The sequence below is a fragment of the Phalaenopsis equestris genome, unplaced genomic scaffold, assembly GCF_001263595.1.
Source record: "Phalaenopsis equestris unplaced genomic scaffold, ASM126359v1 Scaffold000278, whole genome shotgun sequence".
Classification (NCBI taxonomy): Eukaryota; Viridiplantae; Streptophyta; class Magnoliopsida; order Asparagales; family Orchidaceae; genus Phalaenopsis; species Phalaenopsis equestris.
Window position 1 is genome coordinate 982,461 of NW_018164720.1, and position 24,403 is coordinate 1,006,863.

General features: G+C 35.1%; 1 protein-coding gene across 2 annotated transcripts in view; it reads right to left on the reverse strand.

Annotated features, from left to right (window-relative positions):
• LOC110024914 (ethanolamine-phosphate cytidylyltransferase-like) overlaps window positions 1-20,692 on the reverse strand; it is a 42,477-nt gene extending 21,785 nt beyond the window's left edge. For both annotated transcript variants that reach the window (XM_020725109.1, XM_020725110.1), the window contains exons 1-4: window positions 20,308-20,692; window positions 19,681-19,916; window positions 10,618-10,802; window positions 2,849-2,920 (exon numbers count right to left, since the gene is read on the reverse strand). In XM_020725109.1, coding sequence (XP_020580768.1) covers window positions 2,849-2,920; window positions 10,618-10,802; window positions 19,681-19,916; window positions 20,308-20,666 — 852 coding nt within the window. In that variant the 5' untranslated portion in view covers window positions 20,667-20,692. The remainder of the gene's footprint in view (window positions 1-2,848; window positions 2,921-10,617; window positions 10,803-19,680; window positions 19,917-20,307) is intronic.
• Between the last annotated feature and the right edge of the window lie 3,711 nt (window positions 20,693-24,403).

Genomic DNA, 24,403 nt, shown 5'->3' on the forward strand with positions numbered 1-24,403 from the left:
AGGTCGCGGGCAGAGAGTGTCGGGCAAGGACGAATAAGAAGTCAACTTTCTCTCGCGTGGAGGAGGAGCTCGCTCGGCTCGAGACCGAGAAATGGAAGGAGTCAGACACGCGAACGGGAGAGGGGAAGGAAACAGAGCTCGGGTGCGTGCGTTAGGGGAGTTAGAGCTTAAAGAGGAAGGGCTAAAAAGGTTTTAATATAAATTAATAGATATATACATATATATATAAATATATAAATATATATACATTAAATTATATCTGATTTATTCGCGCGCGGCGACGTAACAAAATGGGTGTCCTCCCTAGGCAAAATTGACGTTTTGGACGCGCCGGCGCAGTCCGTTTAGTCATCCGGGTTCACTCGGACGACGTCGTCGACAATCGGGTCAAAAATGCGTCAGAGGTCAAAGAGTTCAAATTTCACAAAATTTTGACCCGCGATCGATTGCTTAAAAAGGTTAACTCGAGCATTCGACAAGTAACAGTGCAAACGATGTGAGTCGTGGCGATCGGACGTGTCGACTCTCTGAATTGCGAAGTTTGTGCGCGGGAGTGCGAATTGTGCAAAAGGCCACCCTAAGGCTTAGGAAGGTCTTATAGGGATCCCTTTTGGGTTTCCTCATGTCGGTTTCACCATTCTAAGTACTAGAAGTCGATACCACACACGCGAAACTCCAAAAAAGAGACAAAAGTGGGTCGAACTAAAATGAGGCGGGTCTCATTTCTAAGGTTCTAAGATAGTCGAAGAGAGATTCCTAAGGCTAGATCCTAAATCTTAAGAGAAAGACTAGACCTCACTAAAAATGAGGTCAACAGTCTCAAGGCCAAATTGCTGACATATTTACCAAGCCCTTAGCAGTAACTTGACATCATCATCTTCTATCCATACTGAACCTCAATTCTAGAAAATCTCGGTTAGGTGTAAAAAGGCAAAAAGGGTTCTGGTCCCCATAGCTGAGAAAGTATGAAATACCAGAGCAAGAAGATCACCTCCATCACCTTTTACAGCAATGCCCCTTAACAAAATTTCCCGTCATTTTCAATGTAGCAAAACAAGGGATCCTCGACAGCAAAGTCTCTATAAGAAGGGGCGAAGGGAGCTTCATTAGGGCAGAGTTGTGAGAATAGAGGAATAGAAAATGAGGAATGAAATGTATCGCATAAAGTAGAGAGTGCATTTGTACTTATATTTTTTCGAGCCTTTTATAAAAGCCTTTCTGTTTCTTTACAATTTCCACCAAAAGTAATGTTATTTCCCAAAACCAAAATGGATATTACACTTTAAGAAGAGTCATACCTAGTATCATAAGAATTGGCACTGAAGCAAGCTTGGGTGGTGGCTATTGGCTTTTGCATATTGGGCTTCAGTTAACGAGTATGAATTGCTGCTTACTTTACAATTATTTATTTTAAGGTGGTAGAAATTTGAAATTATATGTAGGAACAGCTGTTTGTTTATTAAGAGGTAGAGTTTGGAAATTATGCACTGGAAGTTGTTGCAATTGGTGGTGCATTCCCGATTCCTGTGCGCTGCCAGTAACCATTGACTTTTATTCAAGCTGTGGTTCCTAAGGGGTGTTACACAAGCTGCAGGCCCTAAAAGTTTTAAAGTATTGTCAATATGCACTTTTACTGAAGCATTCCAATAATGCAATATAAATTGATTTATGTGGTTTGCCTGTTTTGGATACATCGCCTATGAATTTGCAGTTAAAAGTTGAATCATTTAGCATCTTTAAAATTTATTTAAATTTGAAATGAGTTTATCCAAGGACGACCATATCTATGAGCCTAAGGATGAGGAGCCCAATAATAAATGTTCTGAGCATCTGAGGCTTGAAAGAAAATTTTTCTTTTTATTGTAATCTAGTGAATGCAAATTGGATATGTAATTCCTTCAAGTGTTGTTACTCTGCCTAGAAAAAAATAATAAAAAATAAATAAATAATAATAATAAAAGTAACTCTGCCTAATCCACTTGAAGTCTAATTTCCTTCAACATTTTGATTCACTATTCTATTTCATCAATTATTTGATACAGAATTGTTTAGTACTCTTGATGTTGATAAAAAATTAACATGTCACAAATCAAAATTGCTAGCTAATTCTACAAGTTTCTAATACCTTGCTGAATTTCAAAGATTTTTTTTCTGGACATTTCATTATTAGTTGGGTTTTAATTCTTTTGGTGTGTCGTTGAATTAATTGATGCCTCGTGATCTATGGGTCCCTAAATTCTTTCACAAATAATTATACCATATATCATATAAGTTGCATTAGAAAACACTAATACTGAATCGTCCAGCATTAAGAGTGCATAAAAATTGGGCCATAAACATTGAAAAAATAAAAAACTACTTCTAAAAAAAATCGTTAATTATTTCCCAAAAAAAAGGGAAAAAAAGGGAGGACTATCTTTCGTTTTGGATAACCACTCAGAGACAATTGCCTCAAGGAAACATGAAAATCCAAAAATTTATGACAGATACAAGAGTGAAAGGGTTAAGGATTAGCGAGTGACACTTCCTTAACTAAGTTTACCTTCATACAAATACACAGTGTGGAAGATGAGAAGATGCTTCAAAGCTCCTAAAATGGAGGCAATGTAGCTAGTAGTTCAAAAAATAAAATAAATAAATGGAAAGGGACAATATCCCATGCTCCTAACTCGGCTGACTCAGGAGCTTATGTGGTGCTGCCAACCAGCCACATTAGGTATTAGATGCGCCTATATGAAGTGCTAAGCATATATCAAAATTTTGATATCATTTGAAGTATATCTACAACAGCTGAAGCTATACAAGCAAGATTTCACTATTATAACAAATTAGAACAAATAAGCCATACCTCCGCATGCCCTGCATGGAATAGATCAAAAGCTCCATCTATGTAAATTATCCGAGCATCAGGACCTGGAACCTGCAGAAACAACAAGAAAAAACGTGAAGCGAGATTGAGTCTCCAGCAGTAAATACTAAAGATTTTAACCACTGATGATGATAATGAATATAAGAAAAACACAACATATACAACAATTCAATACAGAAAATGTTCCGCCAGTGCCTAACCTAAGGGCAATTTAGTCTTTTGTGTTCCTAAAGGCAATTTAGACATTTTCATTTATTATTTTGTGAGTGATTTAACCCCTCTAATTGTAGGAATTGGTGGAGATCGCCTAACTCTCAAATTTTGGGTGTTTATCCTTTATTTTATATGTTTTTGGTTGTATTATTTGCTTTAGAGAAAAAAATATTTGTTTTTCCCTAATTTCTACGGAGAATGCTATCTAATTGGCAGCAGAACATCGATATGAGAATTTATAGAAGAGAATCGTCATTGCTCTTGGAAGAAAAAGAATCACGGATCGGACCGAGTGACGACGGGATCACGGCTACGCGACACAGTCATGATTTGAGTATGAGTCATGCTAATGTTGGGAGCGATACAGATGAGTGTGGCATACAAAAACAAGCAGCCTATAGAAGATAGTGGCATACAAACGATCGTGTATTCTTCTACTTCTACTCCAACATTGTGATCCGATTGCGAGTATAGCTAGCTGCGAAGCAACCGGGACATCGCCGCATACAGAGCAAAGGATCGACATCATGTACAGATGCAGAGTCGCAATTTTCTACTGGCTAGGAAGCCCTTGACGGCATCGCGTGGTACAAACATGCGTAGGGAAATGAACAGATTGAGGCATACAAGAGTTCTGCATCGTTCTTGATCAAAAACAACAATTGGGATCACAACGTAAAGGAGCTTTACGCGCCTGCACAATCAAGATTTGTTGAATATTGAAATTTGTTTGGAGAGGCTATCAACAGGATCGTGGCATCCAAAGTCCCACGACGAAACCACATACATAAATTCAAACCTTGCAATTTCACCGTAAAGAAGTTATCGTGGCATCCAGAGTCCCACAATGAAACCACATACAAAATTTCAAACCTTGCAATTTCACTGTAAAGAAGTTCTGAAATCATACAGAGTAATAACATCCACGAAAGAAAATAATTTGGAAAAGTAAAGAGGAAGAGATGAATCAAATCAAATTTGGGATGAAGAAAATGATCTCCAAAAAAGAAGGACAATTTCTCTTTAGACTAAAGGTTTTCTTCTATCAAAAACCGAATTGAGGGCTGATTCGAGCGCTTAGACGAGATGATGAGGAAACCTATCGAGATGCAATCCAAAACCCCGCCAGTAGTTCAGTTTGCAAACCCTAACGAAAGGGTGACCAAAGAATCCTTAGCTAAATCGAAAGGTAAGGGGATCAAACGAGAGGAAAACGAAGAGGAAAGCATCAACATTAAGAATCCCCTCCTAGGGCTCTGCTTGGGGTGGATTAGAGATTTCAAATAAAAACAATTGGGCTGAAACATACAGAAGAGGTATGCAAGGAGAATGAAAAAGCATGAATAAAGAGAGAAGTAGGGACCATGATATGGCTATGATCGAAGAATGGAGTTTTACCCTCGATACATTCGGGAAAACAACAGAGGAAGAAGAAAGGGTGGAGATGCTAAGGTTAGGAAATTAAAGATGTCGATCTTTGAGGGGAAAAACGGACGTAGGTGTATCAGGTGGAGCGGCATTTCGTGGTAAATGGCCTAAATAAGGAGGAGAAGCTCATGGCAGTAGGATTATGTTTAGAGGTACAAACCTTGACATGATTTCAATAGTAGAAGGCTAGATACCCGATTCGCTTGTGAGAAGAATGTAAGGATAGTTTGTTGGAATGTCTTACAACCATTCGAGAAGGAGATCAACTCAATCAATTCTTTGTATTGACTTGAGAAGAGACTGTCATGAAGTATAGGGAGAGATTTGAGCTTTTATAGGGACATCTGCGATCGAGGAACACCCTCACTTTTCCCACCTGAAGGATAATGTGTCTTTTAGTAGGAGAATATTGTTACACTGATGTCTAGTCAAAAGGAAATATTGTCTTTTGTGCACCTAAGGGAAATTTAGTCTTTTGTCATTTATTATTGTTTAGTATAAATAAGACTAATATGCTTATGCATGAAATTATTATTGTGAGTGTTAGGTTTATGGTTTTTAAGAGATTTCCTACCTCACAAATTGCAAAAAATGGGAGAAATCATCTACCTCTTGAATTGTAGGTGTTTATAGTTTATTTTATATGTTTATAGTTGTATAATTTGCTTTGTAAAAATAAAATATTTATTTTTTTTCTAATTTCTATGGAGAATCCTATCACAACAGCTCAAGAAATAAATTCACCTTCTACACACAGTTTTGACAGTGTTGCATGCAAACAACCTAAAGTTACAATTACTTGACAAAATCAAAATTCCACATCAAAGCTGTTGTATGACTATCCAAAAAAATCACTTTCTGATCCTGCAAACAACCTCAAGGCAAATAAGTTTGCATAGTCAGTTGATGGCCATGGTAGCTTTGATGTTTTGAAAAAAAAAAATACTCGAGTCCCTATTCTAACTCTTCCATACTTCAATCAGATGTTTGTATGGGTGAAGCATGACACCTTCAATATAAGAATTTCAGTTATTAAGTCAATGTGGATAACCCATCACCTTCTTCAGTGAGAAGTTAAATGATTCCAGATAAAAGTATTCCCCCTATAATAAGGAGTTTTACGCCATAGCGAGAGCCCGCGTCCATTGAAGTCATTATTTATTGTCTAATAAGTTCATCATCTAAAAATTTGATCATAAGATACTAAACTCTTGAGTAGTCAGAGGAAGTTGAAGAGGTGACATAGCTCTTAATAGAGTTTTTATTCTCATTCCATTTTGTGCTGAATAACAAAGTTGAGAGCCAAAACAAAATAATCATCAGTTACTGATTACCACTATGCAATTAAAGGTAGTTGGCTCCATAGTGTTGAAGGATCTTATATGCCACTGATCAACACTTTCATGATATTTATGCTCGTTTTCAAAAGATAACTTATAAGCAATATAAAAGATCTTATGATCATTTATTCTTTCAAAATAAGTTGTGCATTTCTAAGAGTTCATTCAGTGAGATTATCTTACAATAGTGCACAATGGATGAGTGACAGGACACTTTGAAAAAAGACAAAATTCTTTTCTTAGAGAAAAAGAAATTTTATTTGTCTAGATTGGTACGAGAAGTGAAGAGGCATGTTAGAAAGTGCAAAGTTTGTAGCTTAGCCAAGATCAAAGTGTAAATAAGGGTTTATATACTTCTGTACCCATTTTAGAGTCACCTTGACTAGATGAGAGCATAAACTTTATTGTGTCTCCTTACTGACCATATGGAGCAAGAATTAGATTAAGGTGGTAGTGAACTGCTTCTCCGAGATGAGATATTTTGTATATTGTCACAAGATAATGAATGCTTTGCATATTACAATTTTATATTTCAGAGAAATTCATCTTCATGATTTGCCTCAACCATCACTTCCAACAAGAATTTGAAATTTTTTAATTCATTTTTTTGAGGACCTTATGAAGTTGGGTACAAAGCACAAATTTAGTTCTACAGCACATCCACAAATAGATGGATAAATAAACATGATAAATCATTGTTTGAAAAATCTTAACGGATGTTTTAAAAGTAAAAAAACATCAAGCATATTTGACTATTTCGCATGTTGAATTTGCTTACAACAGATCCACTAATCAATTCACAGGTCGTGTCCCCTTTGAGAATGTATACAAGTGAAACCCTCTCTCACTATCAGATATAGTGCCAAATCTTCCCACTACTAAGTTGAATGTTGATGCGGAGGCCTGTTAGAAAAATTTTGACCTTATATGAGCAGATAAAAAAAGAATTTGTCAAACAAAACATTAAGTATTAAATATAGACTAACAAGTCCAAGAGTGTTATGGTTTTTAATAAAGATGACTTGGTGTGAATTGGAATAGAGAAAGAAAAATTTTCTGCAAATTTTATCAGAAAGCTCAAGCCTAGAGCTGACGGCCCACTCATGATTGTTAAGAAAATCAATGTTAATGCATACAAGACTAATATGTGCATCTCTGTTACTATCAATGTTGCAGACTTATCAACATACTATAAGGATTCAGATGCTTCCAATTAAGAAGCCAAAGGCCCTCCTATACGAGGGGAATGATACAAACATCCCTTTACATGAATGTCCTAGATGGATGCGCGAGAGAGTTGAATTGACTCTCAAATTCAATTCTTTAGCTGATTCGAATCCTCCAACCATAGAGACTAGGTTGGCCTCATAAGACTTATTTTTCTTAATTAGCACTAGTATCAGGGTTAATTACTTTGGGATTTTTTTTTTCTCTTTTGGACTGGTTGGACATTTTTTCTGGTTTAAATTTGTGTTAGGCTGAGATTTCTACTCATAATGCTCTCCTTACGAGAGTTATAACCTTGCTCATACAGGTAGTGTATTTATATCTTGTTAGAGGATAGGGGGTGAATCCTTCCTGACATTTGTACCTCCTTGACTATTGCTATTTTGATGCACATTCCTTTTCGTCCTTCAAATCCCCAGGAATAGTAGCTGCAGGCTATTTTCATTTCCCATCTCTTTGCTGAATCACATATTTTCCCTCCATTCCACTCTATTCCCAATACTTAATTAAATCCTTCGATACCTAAAACTCCTATAAATGTGTCATTTCCTCTCCCTCTATGTGTGAGTGTGGATAATTCCTAACGTGAGCATGTACATGAATAACTAAGGAGTCAATGATTAATGTTTAACTAAAGAGACAATGATTGACGTTACAGAAATTGAAGACACCACATCGTCGGTCTTAGGCTTAACCCAATTTACCATTTAAAAACCGTATTGTAGATCTTTGGTCTGACCAGACTTCGAAACCCAACCCACTACCACTAACATTTGGTCCAACATGAGGTTTCTTCTTCTTTCATTAATCTTTGGCCATGATAAATAGTGATTATTTCTTCTTCGACAACTAAGCATTGAATTATTATAGAGGTGACTTTTGGGTTTATCTAAAGCTTATCATTGTATCTTATCCAATCTTCTCAATCACTAAACAAAAGAAAATTCAATATAGTAACCATTCTCATAAACAAACAAGAAAAAAAAGAAAGTAAAAAATAAAAAAATAGTAAAGATAAAAAGATAATTATAATAAATGCGTATAAATGCTCAAAATAATGTGGAGAAATTACTATAAATTTGTTAATCTTAGTATTGGCTAAATTAGAGACTCATATAACTAACTTGTGGTTCGATAGAAACTTCAAAATCTCCCCTCTATCACTTGTCTTTGGAATGGCATGAGGCCTACCCTTCCTCTGTTATTCTTAAGAATGATTGTAATTCAAATTTTTTTAAGGAATTTAAGCCCGCCCATTTATTTGATTTCCCTGGTCACTAGAAGGGGAATAAAATGTCCAAATGTTCTTGTAGATACCAACAAGAAAAATTAAAACAAAAATTATAGAGGAAAAAAAAAGGATATGAAAATAAAAAATAAAATACATTCTTACAAAATTTTAAGACAACTCAGTCCAATCGATGCAAAGTTGCTTGTCTTTGTTCGACTAAATTGAACGCCAAGTGTTATCAATTTTGGCCTGCTAAAGCTTTGAAGATCAACCCTTTGCCATTGATCATTGGTCTAGCATAAGGCCTCACCTCCCTCAATTAATAATGGTCCAGATCCGTTACATCAGTCTAAAATTCTTCAAAAGCTTTTGGCTTACCATGAAGCTAAGGCTAATGCAATTCTTGGTTAACTTTGACGTCATCAATATGCATAGGAATGTCATTCTGATTAGCAGAAACAAAATAAGATTGAAAAACATTTTTCCAACCCACAAAATTATTCAACATATATTTGATAATGATCTGAACAAATTACCCTAAATTTTCAAATTTGCCTTGCACCAAAATCTAAATTTGAAACAAAAAAGGAGATGAAATTTAACATGCCTATAACTATACTTGAATATACTAAATTTTTGTTTGACACTTGCTGATATGTAATGAAGAATTGTTAAGCGTTTCAGTCAACAATAAAAAAAATTGGAAGTTCAATAAATCTTGCAATTTAAATGACAAGAAATAAATTCATGCACAGCTAATCTCACCATGTGGTTGGGGCCAACTTATAAAATCATCAACTTTAAACAGACTAATCAACCATTAAATTAAGCAAACAAGTTCATTATACATTTGAAAATTTTCTTTAAAAAGTGTCCAATATGTCAAGATATTCTCATAAAGATTCCAAATGATGGTAAAAATCAGATATTCACCTTCGGTCATGTACATATAAGTGTATATGCCAAATGCATCGATGTATGCAAAGCATACTAACACCACCCAAAACTAAAGCTAATCATGTAGTTGCATCAAGGATCAAAGTATAACCTTATTGACTCCTACTTGATATAAGAATCCTGGTGAGCACTACAAGACAGTCTGCCGTGTCCAAAGCACAAAATTATAGCACACGTCCTTACAGATCATCATATATTCAAAGCAAGATTTATATCGAATCCACTTAAACAAAAGATTATAAATCCAAGTCTATAGCACTTCTCTGGCAAACAAAATAGTAAGCATTGATACTTCAACCAATTTAGAATAACGAATCAAAAAACTTCCCTACATGGGCCTTCCAATGGATTTCAAACCCATCATTGTACATCGAGTTTAATGAGCTACTAATCAAACTTGATTACAACAAAAGCTCTAGATTTGTAGGAAAATTCAAGTTAAGAATGTTTAGTCAAAATTGAGAGGGCACTCAAGTATCAAAATAACTCGTTTAAGAAATATATAGACTGCTCAAATCAACTTTAGAAAAATTACAACTCAAGGACAAATTAGGAACACACATGCTTACCTTAATCGTGAATGCATAGGGCTAATATTATGAGGTAACCAAACAAACACATTTAAATTTAATCTTATAGAAAATATCCTTATCTCTAGTAGTTTTAGTAGTGAAAGGAATAGCAAAAAAATGGTGGGAATACCGATAGATTAAGCAACCAAAAAATAGTTGGCTAGTTAAGTTTAAAATCACAAATAGGATGAGATACCAAAAAAATGCTTGGCAAAAGTTAGGCTTGAAATCTTCAGCATAGAATGTCCTCCAAAATAAGATTAATTTGTATGGAGCCTGTGAGGTTACCATCCACCAAGCAATAAGTAGATAGTAAGAAAATAACAATAGTAAAACCACAAATGGTGTTCAAACTCATTAAATGGGTATAAGATAAGTTATTAAAATTATATCAAGAAAACATCACTGTCATTACTTCAGATATATATGTTCTGAAAATATAGATTCCTGCTATAGTCAACATAGAAGTTTGACATATATTAAATCTTTACATTGAATCATATTGAACATATCCCTTAGGAGTAATCTTGCTTACTCCTCATCAATGGTACAAGCCACATACATTATATGAAACTTCGCACATGGCTAACCTATAACAATTCCCAAAAGCCCATTGCACTTTTGGATTATGCGCAAACAGAAAAAAATTTAAAATACAAACAGAATAAATCAAAGAAAGATGAACCTTTAATAAGTAAAAATAAAATTTAAAAAACATGTTGAGTTTCAAGAATTAATGAAATCCGAATAGGATAATGGTAGATATAGGCACCATCTTACCTTCCTATTTGAGAATTGTACTATGCGTTGAGAGGTGGGTAAAAAATGTGATACACGAGTTCCTCCCTGTGGAGATCTTCCATCATCAAACCTAGGGTTGTGCCCATGGCTAAATTGCCTTTGCAAGGAAGAATGAGTATGATGATCGCCACTAGTTCTCTCCCGTACACAAAGGAGCATGCGACCTGGCGAAACAAATGAAACAACACAATTTGAGTTGCCCATAAACACAATATAACCGATCAAGATAAAGTAAATACTAGAGAGTCAATTTTAAATTTAACATTGAAACCACTTAGCTGTTAGAGTAATCAATTAACATGCATTACACCATGTACTATAAACAATCATCCTACTGATCTGACATACCGCCAGAAAATCAGGTAGCAAGTCACTTGTCTAGGCTTGAGCAGAAAAATTCTGATGAATTCATTTTAGACATTAATGAGAATTTTTCTAAAGAGTATTTTCTCTTTCAGATAGAAACACTCCATGGTATGATATATCATGAATTTTATTGCCAGTAAGATTATTCCATATGATCTGACATTCCATCAGAAGATTTTTTTTTTTCTTATATTAGATTGTACAATTGGGATGAACTCTTTTCTCTTTAAGAAAAGGGCCAAATCATTAACATATGTTTTTTCTTGAAAGAGGTCAATGATATCATTAGATTTTGTCACAATTCAAAATTAAGGGAACATTTTGGATAATTTAGAACCACAACTAAGATTTTACAAGGAATTTATTGATCTACCCTCTTTAAGGATGTGAATGAATACATCAAGTAGTGTGATAGATATCAAAGAGTAGGTAATATTTCTAAGCAAGATGGAATGTCTCTGAATTTTATCCTGAAAGTTTAAACCTTCTATACTTAGGGAATTGATTTTATGAGACTTTTTGTGCCTTCATTAGGTAACTTCTATATATTGGTAGCAGTGGGCTATGCTCTAAGTGGATTGAGGTAGTGGCACTTCCTAATTGTGATTCTCCAGTATCCAAAAATTTTTCCAAAAAAATTATATTTTTAATATATTTCGAATACCTGGGAAGATTATTAGCGATGGAGAAAATCACTTTTGTAATAAAAAGATGAAGATATTAGTAGTCAAATATGGTTTAAACATAAGGTTTGCACAGCTTCTCATCCCCAGACTAGTAGATTAGCATAAGTGTTGAATAAAAAAAAGTAAAAAGATTATAGAAAAGACTGTTAATCCAAGTAGGAAGGATTGATCACTAAGGTTGAATAAGGATTTATGAGCTTATAGGACTACCTTTAAGATACTCATAGGAATATCCCCTTATAAATTAATTTTTGGGAAGATCTGTAATTTGCCTACATAACTGAAAAATAAAGCCTATTAAGGAGTCAAAAAATTTAACTACAATCTGAAGAATTCGACAGAGAAGAGATTACTAAAGCAGAACGAATTATAAGAGATTATACAAGAAATCTATGAGAACACCAAAATGTATAAGAAAAAATAAACAAGTGGCATGATCAAAAGATCATTAGATAGGATTTTAAAATTGGACAAGAGGTGTTGTAATATAACTTACGATTGAAATTATTTCCCCGAAAATTGAGTCCAGGTGGTCAGGACTGCTCACTATAGTGAAAGTGTATCCTTTGGAGCTGCAAGCAATCAAAATAAGAAAATTGCCAAGACTTACAAATTTAATAGCCAAAGGATGAAGTTGTATTTAAAAGGAGATAAGATAGGTCCTAGTTAAGTTTGATCTTGGGGCATCCTATCACTATATCTGGCTTGATCTGACTAAGGACATTAAACCAAAGGCTACTTCGAATGCAGCCTGAGCATTATGTTGTTGTTTGATTTGTGTTTGTTTGTATTATATTCATGTTTTTACTTTGAATTTGCTTTACATCTATGTAAGAAGAGATGTGTGGAGTCTAAGTGAGATTAGGTGCGTCGCGGAGGCTAAGAGGGCACCCGGAGGGCAATATGTTGTTCAAGGATTGACATAACTACACCGCTTACAGCGTTACTGCGCCAGATGCGGCATAGCTACGCCGCCTTTTACATTAAATAAGATGTTTGCTTCACCCTTCTTGTTTCGTCGTGCATGCCCTAACGTACCTATGTCGCTTGCAACTCTTTTCATCGGAGACCACCGTGAGATGAGGAAAACATCCGTAAAAGCATGAATCTGGAGCTAGGAGGAGAATCTAGATGAGATCTTACTCTTTCTTCTTTGTTCCCTTGAGCTTTCACCAGCCATTTTGCTTTCTCTCCAAGCTTTCCTCCCCATCTTGAATTTTTGCCTTTTGTAAGACCATGCCACCTAAAGTGAGGGGGAAGAGGGACACAACATTTGATAACAAAAAATTCGTGAGCTTGAAAGCATACCAACTCTATCACAGCGTCGTGATTGCGAAGAAATTGATCTAAGAGTGGTGTTTCTTGGAGTCAAGGGTCAAGTTGAGAGTGAACTTGTGGAGATGGATTGAGAGAGATTTTGTTACACTATTGGCCCCACTATCGTGCCATTTGCTCGCGAATTCTTTTTGAATGCAAAAAAATCATGGACGGGATTCTTTGTGAGGTGGAAGTACATAGCCTACGATTCCACCATAAATTCACTTTTCGACCATCAGGAAAATTCCTAATAGCTATTACTCCATCTTTCTCGCCCCTAACTACAAATAAATTATAGACTTCCTCATCGACCTCACTAGGCAATGGAAAACCAAGCCTGGAGAGGACGAAGAGAGGATTGTGAATTTCCCATGTGCCAAAATGAACAAGGAGCCTGACATTATTTCATTGTGGTACAACTCATGCCTACCATGAGCCTCGCTGATATCACGGAGGATAGGGTTTCCCGAAACTACAATATATAAAGCAGAAAATCCATAGATGCCAGATTTGTTCTCTAGATGTTCATAGATCGCATCGCTTATGGGCAATAGAGAAATATTTCATGCTATGCACTCTGTATATTTTGTACTGATGATATTTTTGTGAGATGTTGTGATGCACTCTGTATATTTTCCTGTGATGTATTTTATTGTGATATGTTTCATGTTAAGGGTGTCAAAAATTGACTCCACACACCAACACGACTCGAAGTCGACTCAAAAAAATTCGGGTTAGAGTTGACCCGAATATTTTTCGAGTCGGGTTTGAGTCAGAGAATTTGATCATTTATTATTCGAGTCGAGTTAAAGTTGAACCTAAAAACTCAAAAATGACCCGATTAAGCACGAAATTTTGGGTCAAATTTGGGTTAGCGAGTTAAGCTCAGGTTCGAGTCTTAATTTTGCGACCCGTTTATTATTCAGTTAAAGTTCGAGTGGACCCTTTTCGGGTCGAGTTATTTCAGGGTCAAACCATAACTCGGCCCACTGACCCGAATGGACACCCCTACTTCATGTGTAATGTGTTACTAGTACTATCATCTGTCGATGTTACATTTTCTGTAATATGAGATTCCCTGTTATTACATGCTATGCTTTTTTCTTTTTTGCACCCTTGCATGGGGCATGCATAGGATAAAAACAAGTTTGGGGAAGAGAACTAGACATGTACACTTGACTGAGAATAAGTAACATAGTCGAATTGTTGACTGTATTTTAGAACACGGTGACTCGTGATGAGAATCCTAGTGATTTGACTATGTTATATAATGCTTCATTAGAAATATAAATATTCATTAAAGGGTGGATTAAAATTAATTTCTTAATAACTGAGTCATTAGTTTTAATAACTTCTATCTTAACCATAAAAAATCTTAGAAAAATTAAAAATGTGTAATTCAAATAGGTTCAATTAATCAAGGATAGTTAAGCCTTTAGAACATGGTGACTCGAACCTGACTCGAAAATTTATGTTAAAAAGTCTTTCAGGATTAGTCAATAGAGAAAATTAGACATTCAAAACCTTAAAGAAATATACTCAGTCGGATATAATAATTCTAAATTAAATTAAAAATACATTTGAGCTTGAAAAGAAGAAAAGGGGGAAAAAATGTGTGCAAGGCAATAATTCGAAAAGAAAAGTCGAAAAAGAAAAAAAGAAACGTCCGGAAATTTGTGGACAAGAAGCTTGAGATTGAGCATGAAAAATCAAAAAATGGTGACTAAACTCTTTCTAAATTCATAAAACTTGTTTTTTTTATGGAACTCTTAAATATTATATAAAGAAAAAGATTAAGCGATTTTGAGGTTATTTGTTTAAGAATCAATTGACTTAAAAATAACTTTGAGAAATTAAAATATTTTAATCACGCCATTTTAAGAATTTTAAAATATGCTTAGGCCTAAAAAGAAGTCAACTAAAGAAAAATTAGATTGTTCAAGATTACTAAAAATCTAATTCTGATAAGATATTTGCACATCTTTTATTACAACTTATATAATTGTGTTAAAGAATCAAGAAGTTTCACACGAGAGCTACAAAAATTATTAAAACAAGTCCCAAATTAGATATGATGTTACTTAAGAACACGGAATAAATAAATTAGGAGGAATTGATGTAGATCAATTTTGTGATGTTTTTCATCATAAATTTCCTGATTTATTTCCATATTACACATATTTTACACTTGTAGAAAGTGTTTATGCTATGTTTTGTAGATTGCACGTTTTGAGCACGCGTCAGAAAGTAGAAATATAAAGTTAAACAAAAAAGGGGGCTAACATACCTAGATCGCCCTCAAGCATAACTACGTCAAAGTCCTAGCGAAGAAGTGTCAGTAAGAAAGAAATCTAAGGGATTAATTAGAACAATTATCGATGTCTGGTAGCTTCTTTGGAGAGTTGAAAGATCTTGTTCTTGCCATATGGGTTTCTCCATTAGTTCTCCCTTGGGAAAGATTTATAGGGTGTTTTTACTTTGAGAGTTGTGAGAGTTGTGAGAAAGAGATTTTGTGCACTTGTACAAGGGAGAACCATGGAGAGTTGAGATTGTACAAAGCGAATTGTAGGGTATGGCAAGGGGTTATTAACTCGATTGAGTTTTCTATAGATATTTATGTTGTTTTCCTTAATGTTTTCAATGAAAATTCCTATATTTTTCCCTCATGTGTAATAGCTAATTCTTTCAAACTCGTATGATGTAAAACAAGTGTTAAATCGACGTTTTGAACAAATAAGTTCTTCCTAGATATTTTTTGTGCTTTGGATTTCATATGTTGATGTTTTAACCTTTTGATCGTATTTTACGACTGATCTATCAATTAGGAAGTTAAAACCTCTTGCGATATAGGGCTTCTAATTATTAGCTAAAAGAATAAGTAGATTAAGACACACTCGCCTAGTTGAATATACATATTACCAAAAGGAGAGTGTAATCTAGATAGGGGATTAGAAGATTCTTGGAAAACCTTAGATGGCTAAGTTCCCTAACTGTAAAAAAAGTCTCCAACGCTTCTTATGATTGGATATAGGCTAAAAGGGATTTATCACTAGTTGTCAACAACAGCTTAGGAGACTCATAAGAAAAACAACAAGGAATCACGAGATAGATGTCGAAGAAGTATGAATATTTCACCTCTGAATGAATCCAATTAAATTTAGTTTTAATTTTCTATATTTGCATTAGAATTTTAGAACTTTTCACTTTCAACAAATCTGAAACTTCAAATTAATATAAACTGTGTAATAAACTAGAACTTAGTTCGTTAAAAAATTTAACAAGTTTCATCATTGATCGATATATGGACATCAATTTTGTATATTACTTGATCGACATGTATACTTCATGTTTTTAATCGACTGCTTAGCACAATTTCGGTCACAAGGTTTTTGTTGCAATCCCTTTGCTTGAAGCTTTATTTGCAACTTATATTTACTATTTCTCACATTCATTCCCAGGAAGTAACCATGCAATGGATGTTGACCATACAAATGTGTTTGATGAGTTGATGTTATGAGATCTTCTGGCTGTTGTAATTATGAATCTTTGTTTAATAGAAAATATCGAAATGTAAGATATTAAAAAATGAATTGGGGAATCTTGTGCCAACTATATCGACTAACATATGTACAAGGTGTCATTGAATATATAGTCTAAAGAATTTAATTGATAACTTCTAATTGAATAAATTTTATTCTAGTTTTCAACATTGTTAGTGGAAGTGCGGTGTGTAATTCTTTTGGTTGTAGTACAAGTATAACGCATAATTTCAGAGAAAGTTATCTCCATGTATCGACATGGGGCTTGGATTTCCTTTACATTTGGTGAATTATTTTATGTACACAATTTCTTCTAAACATCTTGCTATTGGATAGAAATCATTCTTAATTTTGTTTAAATTTAATACAATTAGATTATAGTTCGGATAAATAAATTGCAATTGCTTGATGAAGCTCATTGATTTTGTAAGACTCAATTTTTTTTTTATTTTTATATATTTATTCAATCATTAAAATATCATTTGGTTCTCAATAATCATCTCTTGTAATTTGCACATTGCATTAAAGAGATCAAATTCTTAAGTATTAAAAGGCATTTGATATCTAAATCCTAAGATTTCTCTTGTGATTTACATTCATTGCTAGTTGCATTAAGAAACATTATAAGAGTTGTTGGATCAATGAAAAAGTATAGATAAGGAAAATCAGATGATGCAAATTCATTACTTATAAGGAGATATATCTCTCACGCATTCACATACAAAAAAAGAAAGAATGAGGGCACAAATTGCTCCATTGGCATCAATCAAAGATATCTAAAAAACAAATGACAAATAACTAAAAACTATTTTTATGTAATTATTTATTTTTTTAATTAAAGTTTTGTATATGAATACCATTGAAAGAATGAACAAGCTAATTTGTTCTAGCCATGTATTTTTCTGCATGGTATCAAAGAGAGGTTAGAATTTTATGCTTCCAATATTGATTCTCTATAGTCATTCTCCAACCCCTCTAGTCCAAGCTCTTCCTTTGGTTCATTATGTCTCATATCTTTGACTTCTCTTCTAAAGAGTTGACCATCATGAATGGTGAAAAACAAGCTAAGAGAAAACAGCGATGTCTTCAAATCTCATATTGCTTGAATGGAAGATAGTATCTGAAGTGGTCGCAATTTGTGAAAATCCATTTTAAATGAAAAGACAAGATCTAACATCTTTTCGATCTACCTTTAGAGCCAAAAGACCTGATGTATACTTTGGGAAAAAATAAATTCCATGAACATAACATAGTTGTGGAATCCCATGATGCCAAAAATCAGTGAGCCATACATGTTTCTATCTACCGCAAAAGAAGTTTGAGATGCTATCAAACAAACTTACTCAAAGGTCAAGGATGTTTCAGTTATTTATGAGATCAAAATGAAACTCTCCACCATCAAACAAGATAATTTTCCTATCATTAAATATTTTAATGTCAAGAAGTTTTATAGGCTTGAATTAGATTATTACTAAGTTCTCAATATGACGTGTTGTGAAGATGCAATAATCCTCGAGCATTTAATGGAAAAAAAGTATTTGTGTTTATTGCATGACTCAAAAATGACTTTGATCAAGTTTAATTCAAATCTTAAGTAGAGAAACCCTCCATTTTCTAAATAAGATTTTCTCTCTTGTGCAAGTTGATGTAGGAAAAAGAATCGTGATGTTTAATAATCCGGTTTACTAAATATCTAGCATGAAAATCGTTGAAACTTAAGGTAAGGGGTTCTCTATTAGAAATCTTATCCCAAATAATAAACCCTCTAAAAGGCAAACAATGGTGCAACTATTACAAAAAGAATTGACATAAAAAAGAAATATTGGAAACTTCATGGAAAACTACAAAGCTATGGTGTAATTAAAGACGGGACAAGAAGAAACAGAGCTATCTTGTATATATGGATCGACTCAGCTTCGAAGAAACTAACAAATTAGGGAATCTACTCAATTCTTTAAAAAATTATGTGGATCATGTCCTCTTGCCTAAAATGGTATAACTTCCAACTCTTATAACTTCAGTGCCTCAACCACATCGTTTTAAACATGAATTCTCAATTTAGGTGTCACTGATTATATAACATACCTTGTTAACATTTATTAAACATAAAATCATGCCCCCAGTAATAAAAAAATAGATGATCCTTTAGCAACCAATGTAGAAGAAGAAAATATCTCCATTTTTCTCAATTTCATCCTTAGTAATATATTATATGTTCCTCATATTGCAGTTAAAAATTTATCAATTCATAAAATTATCAAGGAACATAAGTGTAAAGTCCTTTACTAATTATTTTATATTTCAGAACCTCACTATGAACAAGACAAATGTGCAAAATAAAAAAAAAATGATGCACTATACCTCCTTGAGGCACAAAATCAATTAGCATGCTCCTTCATTTCCACAAACAATACCATCATATGGAAACATCATTATAGGCTAGGACATGCCGTCTTAAAATTTTTCAATGCATGTCACCTCTTTTTATAAATATAAATATTAGTGATTTCCATTTGTGAGATTTGTGAACTTGCAATACTATCGGGTGGTTATTTTTCCTAAAAGCAATTCTCAATCCTCTAGTTTTTTTTTTTATTTTAATTAACTCTGATATTTGAAGACCCACAAAAATCCCAATATTTTTGGTGCTATGGGAATTGTCATATTCATTGATAACTGTACTCAAATGACTTGGATATATTTTATCGATTTTATGTCCATATATTCTTTCCTACATTCACTACCGTAATAAAAAGATCAATTCGATACCACTATCAAAATAAAAATCAAACTAAGGGTGGTTTCATTTTTATCAATTCAATTACAATTCCCACATTTGACAATCAACACTTAAATGTCCCTGACACAGTACATATGAAAACAGATTGAATCGTGCCCACCTAACAAAGAGAACATAAAATGCAGATAGCCAAAAACTCTCCTCTTTTCTAACACCAAAGTTCAATTTACCCTAAGAAAAAACTAAAAATCGAAATTCATTTTTTTCCCTATATTATTATTATGTTTTTTTTTATTTATGTATCCTAGAAATCTTTTGATGCAAAGAAACACGGTAAAAACAAGTTAAATAGGTTGTTCTAATACAGTAAATTGTCATAACAGTTTAGCATTACCAACAATGTCAGTGCTTGACACTCCTTCAGTTCTCTTGATCTGCTTAAAGCGACCAGCTTTCTTAGCAATAGCATATGCATCAGTGCCATCTGGGAACAAACAAGGGTCATCCCCATGAATAATATAATCAATACGGTACTCATTGAAGAGCTTGTACATGAATTCCTCGTTGATGGCATAAGGAGCATCTGGAATGATCTCATCCACCCATTTCACTGCACCGACCATGATCATCCTGCCACATAGAGTTGCACGCGTCAGATACGCATAAAAGCTTGCCCGTGAAGAAAAGAGACGGGAAATATGCATACAATTCAGACAAAAAGTTCACATCTAATTTAAACATGATAACTTAAACCAGGAACACTGATTCCCGCCAACCCAAGTAAAAAATTCACAATGAAAAAGGTAAAGATGATCAGAAAATAGAGCAAGAAAAGTAAGAAAATAGCATAAAGGGAAAATGACAGCTTAGATATTGAGAAGGGGAAACTTCAAATAAAGAAAAAAAAAATTAATTCATTCGGCCAACCCTGAATATCAAATGCGGGGATAGGACATTAACCCTACAGAATTCATGTACCTCACAAATAATCATTAATGGCGATCAAATCCAGAGAACCAACCTTTCCTTCATGGCCGTCACAGGAGGGCCCTTATTCTCCGTGATCTCCTCATCACTAACCACACCGACGACGAGCTCATCTCCCAGCGCCCGCGCCTGCCGGAGGGCGTTGCAGTGGCCATAGTGCATCATATCAAAGCACCCGTCCATATAAACCCGGATTGGCCTCTTCCTCCTCCTACCCGACAACCTAAACCCAGAAAGCAGCGACGGCAGCGTCGGCCCATGGCCAATGTGAAGAGCAATCACAGAGGCGCTGAGCACGAAACCGGCAAGAAGCATTGCCGACGCGTAGCGAGAGCGCACGAACTTCTCCAGAACATCGCGGCAGGCGCTTCCACCGTCGTCGTTGGAACCCATAAGCAGAGAAAGTCATCTACGGTTCGTTGAGCTGAACTTTCTGCCGCTGCCATCGATACCTTTTTAGACATAAAGGCGGTCGACGAAAACGATAGGATGAAGCCACGTTAATCTGAGCCCTCTCAAGACCTGTGTTTAGAGCAATCTGAGCCGTCCACTTGGGAACTCCCTCTGTGCTAACTGCCGTTAGTTTGGTGAGTCACGTTTTATTTTTTAATTTGCATTTTTTTGTACGTACAATTTGTGTACGTGGGAGGCTCGTCAATTAGAGAGAGAGAGATTCGAAACGTCTGCTAATGATAAATTTATGATGATTTATAATCCAGCCGTCACCGACATTTAAAAGATCTTATATATTGATAAAATTAATACAGATCTGTATGTATTTATTTGAATAAAATTTAATATGATACAAATAAATATTAAATTTTAATTTAAACACAAAAAACTTTTATTATTACACTATATATAATATCTAATATATATATATATATATATATATATACAAAAAATCAACGTTCAATTGCCACTGTATGTAATCAAAAGATCTGATGGGGTTAGGTCCACCGAACTATCTGGAAGACACGACTTTTGTCGAAGCAACACATTAGGGTGATTGGCCAAACTAACTCGCCCATGAGTCGACTATCTTGTACTAGTTATCGAGTTGACATATCGAACTATCATGGTGAACTAGCTTGTCAAACCGTTCTAATCATTTTGTCTGACGAAATGACCAATCAAACTCGCTAGGCTAACCCTACTCAACAGCAATCCTAATAACTAAAAGAACTCAAAAATCAAGACTAACACCAAGGATTGACATATATCATTTCTTCATTTATGAGTTGTCTGACACACCTGTCAGTGTCTTTTCATCAATTCACAGTGAATAGATTTTTATACGACACAAATTATTTTTTAATATTTTATTATGCATCTATAACAAAAAAAAGGGTAGAGCGGAGGGCACTTTCTTCGAGACTTTTTTGGGAGATCTTGTGTCGTGACTCCTTTAGAACCCTTCTCTCCTCTTTTTTTGTTAGATTATCTCTTTTGCTCTACCAAAGAAGGATTAGAAAGCATAACATAGTGTACAGGCCTGCAAAGTATATTCATCCTCTTCTTTCACTTTCCTTACGCATGCCTCTTCTGAGTTGTGTAAACTTACGGATATTACAAGACCCGATGTCTTAAGACTATTTAACATCCTAATGAGTATGATGAGCTTGAAGTTCGCAGTCAAACTCTTTAAGATTTTTCAACACAAGGAGGAAACAAATGAGTATGATGGATTGTACAAAAGAGTTCATAACGTAGCAAATCAACGAGCTAAAGGAATATATGATGAATGTTATATGAGAAGCAATAGAATAAACTTCTGAATCCTAACCCAAGTCTCACTCCATGACAAACTGGATCATCAAGGATTTGTGGTTTCATAGACGAGACACGCAAGGCAAAATCTACCAAGAGCAATGCTTAGAATTGAAGGGCGCTTGTATCAAGGCTAGAAAAAGGAGAAGAAGATAAAGACAATTTTACATTCCAGAGGAGGAATCTTTCAAATCCTCGAGCAAAGGAAGAAGAAGAACGAGGAGAAGTAAAATCATTAGGGAACGCATTCTCAAGATACATTATTGAATTCGAAGCACTAAGAAAATTCTAAATTAAATTTTTAGAATCTTACAAAAGAAAGTCAAACCCTGTTGACCACGTAGCTTCTTTTGAGTTAGTTGTGCATTTATTAAGGGTAAATGATGCTCTGAAATATCATTTATTCTTTATGATGTTAAGGAAATCAACTTTACTCTAGTTCAACAATTTAATTGTAGGAGTCATCACTCCCTTTAGAGATTTCAAAGGGTTGTTTATAGATCAAATTGCTAGTGCAAAAAAGTCGCTGAAGAACTACAAAGATCCTCTGAAGATCTATCCTCCTCGGAAGCCTAAAAAGATTCATTACACGCATTCATTGAAAAATACTAAATGTTTAAGATTTAAAATCTACTATCACCCATGCAGCCTTGACCCAAGGATTACATGAAGACCTTTTCAAATACGCACTTGGCTTGTAGAATCCACAGACCTTGACTGACTTCTTGGAGCTCATACAACCACATTTTTGTTGAGGAGTAAATTTTCTGGCCGACCCCTCCATAACTCAGGAGTCCAGAGAGTGGTTTTGAACTTCAAATGAAATGAACTTCAAACCATTTCCACATTGTTCTCCTCTGTTCACTGAGCAAGAGGGTATTTTTATTTTATTTTTGCGATTTTTCTACTCAAGATATGAATTTTTAAAGTTTTAGGTAATTAAATAAATCAGAAAAAGCCCTATTTTTCTACTTAAGTGACGCAGCGCCGCGTCAACCTACGACGACTCTGAAGCTCCACGTGGCACGCTCTCATTTGGCACCGCCTTCCATGCCAACAACCACACATCCCGCCTTTTCGTTCAGTCTCTCCATCTGGAGCGATCAAAGTCGTTCGTGTGATACACGATGGCGCGTGGTCATCATCTCCAATGCCCTAGCCCGAGAACCGTTCATTTTCAAACCTTGATATCTCACTCATTTCCCAACCAAAACAAGTAAAATTTGTTTCTAAATGCTCCTCTTGACTAGTAGAACATATCTATACATTAAACATGCCATGAAACTACCCTAATCAAATAGAGAATCAAAATAGGCTCGGGAAGAGGGGAAGTTCAATAGCTTTTCTCTGAGAAGGGAAGCTTCAATCAGAGGTGCTCGGCACATTCGTGGAGGTCCAAGGAGGCTATGGATTGAGCCTCTTGCTGTGGTGAAAGGTCTAGGTATGAATTCCACCAAGCTCAATTTCAGGTGTTAGCTATGCTAGGAGCTCTATATGAGGGGGATTTGATGAGGCTTCTTCTTCTTTCACTGTGGTGATGGTGTGGGTGAGTTTAATTAGAGTTTGGTGGACTGTGGAGCTATGGGGAGTTCTGTTCTGGTTTTGGCAGAAGATTGAGCTCCAAATTGAGCTTCCACAGTGGGGATCAATGGGGGAAAATTGTTGGCTTGAGCTGACGAGGACTCAAAGAGGCTGTGGGATCAATTTGGAGGTCTCTCTTTGAGAAAATTTTAGCATCTCTCCCCTTGGCCATGGAGGTGAGCTTTTATAAAAATGGTCAATGGTTGCTCTATGGGTCAATTGAAGGGTGCAAAGTGCGCCTATGTGGAGGGCATAGAGGCTCTAAACTTAAAATTGGATGAGGTGGCTTGATTTTGGTTTTTTTCGGCCACTAGGCCAGCCGGCAAGGGCAGGGGAGCTGGCCAAGAGGTCAGGTGAGCAAGGGGGAGGTTCAATTATCACTTACCCCCAAGGGTTAGTCATAATGGTGAGGCTTTTGCCTTAAGACCCAGATATGGGCATAAATCCCTTAATTTAGGGACCCATTGGTCCATAACTTGGTTTGGTGGGTTTTCTAAGGTTTATCCTGGTCCAAAGGAAGGGCTTAGTGGCTGTGGTGATCTTTGGTTGGCCAATTTGACATGACTAGGTTAATTTTTGGTGAAGGGGTCCATGTAAGTCAATTTGGCCAAAGCTTGGGTTTAGACTAGGCTAGCCTTGACCTTGAGTCCAATTAATTGGTCAACATTGTGTAGATGATTGTCATGAAGATTTTTGGTGAAGACTTGAAATGATTTTGAGTTCAATTGGGGGCTCAATTTGAAGGATTTTGGTTAATTTGGGCATGTTGGGCTAAACTT